Here is a 6514-nt window from a genome sequence, read left to right on the forward strand (position 1 = left end):
CTGTGACCTGTCTACTAGCTTCTTAGCCATGGACTCCAGTGGTCATGAGTCAGCAGAGGGAGTGAGCTCCCTGTCACTGGAGGCATGTAAGCACGGGTGCCTGAAGCCACCCCTAAGGGCTCAGAGAGCATGTAGTCCTCAGTCAGGGACAGGTTCTCCCCACTCCCCCACGGCGATGTGGGGGTACTGCTGCCATGCTGTGCGTATCTGTCAGCTGGGGGTGGACAGAGCCTCCGGGTGATGCTGTGAATGTCCAGCCATCTCCTCCATCACCATACAGGCACGATGTTCGCTCGCTGCCACTGTGGCCCAGGAAGCAGGGAGGAGGCCAGACTGCCTCGAGTCTGTCCACAGCAGGCTTAGCTCCACCTCTTCTCAGTTTTCCCTTGGACAGGCCTGGGTGTGCCCAGCACGAACAGGCTTGGGACTCTGGGTGCCCTCCAGGACTGACGGAGTCTTAGAGGAACTGGCAGTGTTTTGAGGTAGACAAATTAGGGTGGCCAGGCCAGTTCTGCGGGGGATACTGAGACTTGCTAGAGCAGGACTCACCCAAGGTCATGCAAATGGCAGAGCAAGGTTAGGGGTCTCTAGGCTCCAGACAGAAAGATCCTCAGCAGCCCCACCTCAGCCTGGCCGGCCCCCACCCTGGGAGGTCGTGCTCAGATCCCTGCCTCAGAGGGTCTCAGGCCAGTGGAGCTGGTGTTGGGTGTTGTCCCTTCTTTGTCTGGGCTCTGGGCTGGACACAAGGTAGGTGTGACGACAGGAGGTATATTCAGAAGGCAGGAACCAGCTGCCCAGCCCAGCGCCAGCACGCCGTGGAACTACTCTCTGACGGGACAAGTCCTGATCTGTGGCGTCTGCCCGTTTCCACGGTGCAAACGCTCCCAACACCACAGGGCGTCACTGAGCAGAGCTGGGAAGGCTTGTCAGCGCTGCAGAATCGGTCGTGACTGGCTCCGGCACTCGGGAGGTCCTGCTGCTCTGGGTGACCGAGGTGAGGCGCACCTCCCCTGGGGCTCTGATGGTGTGACGTCCCGTGAGTTAGTTTGTGCCAGGGGCTTGGAGCCCACGGGCACCCCGCGTGTTGGATGGCATGCCGGACCCAGTGGCAGTGCCAAGGTGGGAGCCGCTGGGCATCTCCCCTGAAACAGCTGCCTCCCCGTGTCTTTGCTCCCTGACCTCACTGCAGCACAGGGTGGCCAGGGACTGGACGGAGGAGCTCAGGGCCTCCCAGGGCACAGGGCTCAGAAACTAGCAGTTCAAGTCTTTGCCATATGCCACCTCCCAGCAAGAAGGTTCAAGATGCCCAAGAGAGGGTCTTGTCTGTGGGAGTCTAGAGGGGAAAAAGGGAGAGGGGGATGAGGTCAAGGCTCCCAGGGGGAGGTGGCATCTAACAGGGGCGGGGGGCGAAGAACACTGTGGGCCCAGGGGCTCCTGGAAGCCTCTGCAGGCCCCTACCCACTGGCATCCCAGGGCAGCCTCTGTCAGAGAGGCTCCGGGATTTAGGGCAGATAACGTCTATCTCAGGGCCTCCGTTTGCTCAGCCGCAGAGTGGGCATGATGATCACAGTACTCCCCCTCCTGGCGGTGAGGTCCCGATGGATCCTGTTGAAATGACAGGGGGAAAGGACACTCCACCCCCCTCCCAGGTTTGGCCCTGGGGCTGGCGTCTCCGGCTGCTTCCTGAGGGTTGGGGGGACCACCGGCCCTGGGCCCTTGCTTTCTAGCCCGCCCATTCTGCCCCGGCACAGGGCTGCGAGGTCTGGCGCGCCTGCTGGGACAGGTGAGGAGCTGAGTCTGTGCCTCCTCTGGGGGACACGCGGGACCCTCCGCGGACAGCAGCCTGCGGGTCATTCCCGAGCCTGGGGGCCAGGAGCGCCGCCGGCGCGGGGCCGAGGCGGGGACCCGCAGCTGCGAGCAGGCCCGCAGGTGGCCGCGCGCGCCCACGGCCAGGTGGGCGTGCCAGGCCCCGCCCCGCCGCGCCAGCCGGGGGCGGGCAGCCGAGGCCCCGCCCTCCCCGCGCGCCGGGTCGGAGCCGGTGCCCGAGCGCAGCCGCACGCAGCCGGAGCAGCACGCGGGAGCGCGGCCCCGCAGCGGGCCGGCCGAGGGAGCAGCGCGGCCACCGGCCCGGAGCGAGGACCCCGGCCCCGGGAGCGACTCGGTCCCCGACCCCGGAGCCCAGCCACCGGAGCGCGGCCTCGCCCGCCTCTCCCGCCCCGGCCGCCGGGCCGCGGGCATGGACGGCGCCCGCTCGCCCTGTGAGTGCCGAGCCCCCCGCCCGCCGCCTTTGTGTGCGCGCCGCGCCGCCGCAGCCCCCTCCCCGCGCGCCCCTCCTGCGCCCCGGGCCGCGTCCTTTGTGGAGCAGCCGCCTGGCCCGTACCTCCCTCTCTCCGACCTCCCGGTCCCCTCTGCGAGCCCGCCCCGGGGACCCCAGGGAACAGCCCGGCAGGCCGCTTTCCCGGGGCCGGGCAGGACGCGAGTGCCCCTCCCCCGGCCTCCTCCGCAGCCCGCCCCGGGGGGCAGGGGCAGCCCCAGCAGCCGTCCTCCGCTCCCCGCCGCAGCCCGGGCCTCCAGGGCCAGTGTGCAGACCCCTCCCCCGGGGCAGTCCCGCAGGCCCCTCCGCGGCGGGGGCGGGCAGGGCGCGGGCCCGGGCGGCGCCGTCTCATCCGCGGCGGGGCAGGTGCGGCGGGCCGGCGCTCACGCGGGCCGGTGTCCTTGCCCGCAGAGATGGACGGCTATGGCGGCCGCCGGGACGGGCCCCGCGCGCTGACGGAGGCCGGGCGCGGCGCGGGGCCCGCGGGCATGGCGGAGCCTGCGGCGGTGCCGCGGGCGCGGGCGGCGCGGCCCGGGCCCCAGCGCTTCCTGCGGCGCAGCGTGGTGGAGTCGGACCAGGAGGAGCCGCCGGGCCTGGAGGCGGCCGAGGCGCCGAGCGCGCAGCCCCCGCAGCCGCTGCAGCGCCGGGTGCTCCTGCTCTGCAAGACGCGCCGCCTCATCGCCGAGCGCGCCCGCGGCCGCCCTGCCGCCCCTGCAGCTCCCGCGGCCGCCGCGCCGCCCGGCGCCCCCGCCGACCCCGGCCCCCAGCCCGCGGGCGCGCAGGAGCCCGGCCCCGACCCCGAGCCCGCGTCCCCCGGAGGCCCCCGCGAGGAGGCGGCGGCGGCGGCCGCGGGGCGAGAGGACGCGGCGGCGTCCGAGGCGAGGCCGGAGCCCGGGCGCACACGCCGGGACGAGCCCGAGGAGGAGGAGGACGACGAGGACGACCTCAAGGCCGTGGCCACCTCCCTGGACGGCCGCTTCCTCAAGTTCGACATCGAGCTGGGCCGCGGCTCGTTCAAGACGGTCTACAAGGGGCTGGACACGGAGACCTGGGTGGAGGTGGCCTGGTGCGAGCTGCAGGTGAGGGCGCCGGCCGCAGGTGGGGTGGGCGAGCGCGGCGGGGCCGCGCGTGTCGCTCTGTGCGTGCGCCCCGCGTGTGCGGTCGAGGGCGGGCCTCCCGGCGTGTGCGCTGAAGTGTGGCACCGTGGGTCCCCGCGGAGGAGCGGGCGCTTGGAGGGCGCGTCCCCACCCAGGTGGTCTGTACGGGAAGCCGCAGTGTGCGGCCCTGTTCCAGGCGCTCTGGAGTCTAAAGGTGTGGGTGCCCCGGCTGGGGTGCTGCGGGGCTGCTGCTGAGCCCAGGTGTGCGCGAGGCGGGGCTGCCAGGCCTGGGTGCGTCCGGGCCTCTTGGTTCCTCCGGGGCGCACTGCTTCACAAAATGGATGTGTGAGAGGTCTTGAAACCAAGTCATACAAAGTGCGGGTAGGATTTTTTTTTTTAAGGCAAAGGCCCCGGACGTGCGTTTTTCATAATCTTGCCCTCACGTTGGCTGTGTCAAGCCCCAGCCCTAGAAGATTATGTAAACGGTAACCCGAGCTGCCTGGGCCAGCCGTGGAAGCCAGGACTGGGCCTGTCAGCGGTGTTTACGGCCCTCCCTCGTGGGGGTCAGCTGTCAGGCATGGGGCTGTCCTGGAGGAGAGCGGCCGCCCGGCTGTAAACCTACCCAGCACCCTGTGAAGTTAGCAGGGCCTCCAGCCTGATGCCGGGCAGCCGCCACGCTGCAGGCCGCCTGCCTTTTTGGCTCTGAGACTGGATTTGGTTGCTCTGTCTCTTGGGCCCCTGCAGTGTGGCTTGCATGTGTGCGAGCCCCCCGATTTGCTGGGTGCCGACCTGTCCTTGGCCTTTCTCCAGAGGCAGAGAGCTCCAGATGCCAGCCCTTCCTGCAGTCCCTCGGTTTTGCAGTGGCAATGTGGAGTTTTCTTGGCAGGGCTGGTGGCGTCCTGTGGAGTCCTTCAGGAGGGACTGAGCGCTCCTTCCTCATGGCTGTGGATGATTCCGGGCCCTGTGGAGGGGTGGCTTCGGTGGTTTGTGGTCTGGGGGCCCTGGCCAGCGATGGCGCTGCTGCGTGGGTGAGGGAGGACCGAGGAGGAGCAGAGGAACCCAGGTTTAGAGCGTGGCCCTGCGCCTTCCCTTCCCGCCTTCTCCCTCTCGCCAAGTGACCCTGCGTGGCCCTGCGTGGCCCTGTGTGGTGCTGTGGGCACCCGCTGGTGCAGGGCAGTGGGCAGGAGCCGGGGAGCGGCAGCAGGATCTGAGGTAGGCCTCGGCAGCAACGAGGCGTTGCAGGCCCATGTGACCCTCGGAAGGGTTTCTAGGTCCCATACCCTGTAAGGCAAGGCGGGCGGCCCTGCCTCTGGTCCTGAGCAGAGCACGGGCCTGGAGCCTGGCTGCCGTCCAGGGGTCTTTTAGGCCTGGACTCTGGGTGGTAGTAGGAAGGTTGGAGAAGGCTCGCCATCCGTCTGGTGGCTGTTCTTGAACAGGAGGTACTGGGAGCCCCCGTTGGCAGGAAACCGTCCTTGTACCTCTCTGAGCGACCGGGCATCTGACGTTTCCTCCAGGTCCCTGGGCAGCATCTGGGGTCAGCTGCCTCTGCTGGGCTGTTCTGAGCTGGGATCTGGAGCGGCATGCTGCCTCCTCACCGACAAGGAGGCTGTTATTTACCTTGTTCGTTGCTGAGGACCCCCAAGGTCACCATCGAGGACAGAGAGAGTGGGAGGGTAAGGGGGGAGCGTAGCATCATGGGAGGAGGCGTCCAGCCCGGTGAGGCCGTCCTTAGTGGAGGAGGTGAGGGTTGGGTCTCTGGGACCCCTGTGCGCCGAGAGAGGGCAACAGGTGTGGCTTGTTGGCTCTGAGCCTGGGGAAGGGGTTTCCTCCTGCACGGTGTGGAGATGTCCATCCTCTGTCGGCCCCCAGGATGGCTGGGTGTCAGGGATCCCAGTGGAGGTCACTGGGAGTGTTGCCTTCAGCATGGGGAGCTTTGCAGGATTCTTCCCACCCTCTGACCCCCCTTCCTCAACCCCCAGGAGTGCCTTGGCTGGCAGCTTTGGAACGCCCCAAAAGTCTGTTTCCTCCTCCTGCCCTCAGGATGCTGGGGGGCATCTGCACCTGCTGGCCTCTGCCGGACGGAGGAGGGCTCACCTACTCTCCTCCCAGGGTGCCCTGCCCGAGGGGTTTCCAAGGCTGCATCTCTAGACCGAATAGTCTGGCTTGCAGGACGAAAGATTCCTGTAATGTCCGATTTCCTTCCATAAATCCGTGTTGGAAGGGCTTTGCAGCAAGACACATCACCTCCCGAATTTTCTAGGTGGCCAAAGCTCACGCTGATTTTCTAGGGAAGCCATTTTAAAGTATCACTTCCCTGTCTGTCTGCTTTTGAATGAACTTTTGTCCAGGCAGCAGAACGAGCTCTGATAGCAGGGGGAGTGCACGCCCCAGAGCTCCGGCGCACGTTTCCCTTGTTCCCGGGGCTGTCCTTGGCTAGTGCCGGTCCTTTGTAGACCCTGGGCCCATGTAGGGGTGGATCTTGACCACCGACACTGTCCAGGGTGTCTGAGGGCACCTTCTGGCCTACTGCCCCCTCCGAGCCGGTGTGGGTCCCCAGGAGACCTGGCTGGCATCTGGAAGCCGTGTCAGAGGCGGGCTGCTGGCCTTTCCTGGGTCACCTGCTCCTCCTGAGTCTTCCTCAGGATCCTGGACACAGTCTTGGTTTTCAGCGCCCTCCGGGGATGCTACCCCTCCTGTCCATGGCCCCCTGCCTTCAGGGAAGATGGGGCCTCCCCGCAGAAGGCTTTGGGAGCTGCTCTTGCCGGATTGGGCACTGCCTCCTGGGGGGGGGCACCTGGGACTGTGTTTTCTGTGCTGGTGTTTAGGCCCATGTGCAGGGCGGGGGTCGTTCTGCCGCATTGGGGTGTTGCTCCTTGAGCCTCTGCTCAGAGCACTCGCAGGGCCTTTGTGGGGCTGGGTGGGTCCTAAAGACGGGCTCGCAGACCCCGCAGGTGCTGTCGTGGAGTGGGCCTGCTGCTCTGCATTGCCCAGAGGCGACTGGGCTCCCGGGGGGCGGGCCAGGCCCTGCGCCCTGGAGGCTCGTTGCAGGTGGTGTGCGTGGCGCACCGGGGCCCTCGCCGTCCTCAGCCGAGTGGGGACCCCT

General features: G+C 67.7%; 1 protein-coding gene across 10 annotated transcripts in view; it reads left to right on the forward strand.

Annotated features, from left to right (window-relative positions):
- The first annotated feature begins 2725 nt into the window (after window positions 1-2725).
- Window positions 2726-6514, forward strand: part of WNK2 (WNK lysine deficient protein kinase 2) — a 130196-nt gene continuing 126407 nt past the window's right edge. For 9 of the 10 annotated variants that reach the window (XM_032397835.1, XM_032397836.1, XM_032397839.1 and 6 more), the window contains exon 1: window positions 2728-3393. In XM_032397835.1, the coding sequence (XP_032253726.1) occupies window positions 2728-3393 (666 nt within the window). Of the gene's footprint in view, window positions 3394-6514 lie in introns of all 10 variants that reach the window. The other variant, XM_032397829.1, reaches the window with a different exon arrangement.

This window comes from Phoca vitulina, unplaced genomic scaffold (genome assembly GCF_004348235.1).
Source record: "Phoca vitulina isolate PV1807 unplaced genomic scaffold, GSC_HSeal_1.0 scaffold104, whole genome shotgun sequence".
NCBI lineage: Eukaryota > Metazoa > Chordata > Mammalia > Carnivora > Phocidae > Phoca > Phoca vitulina.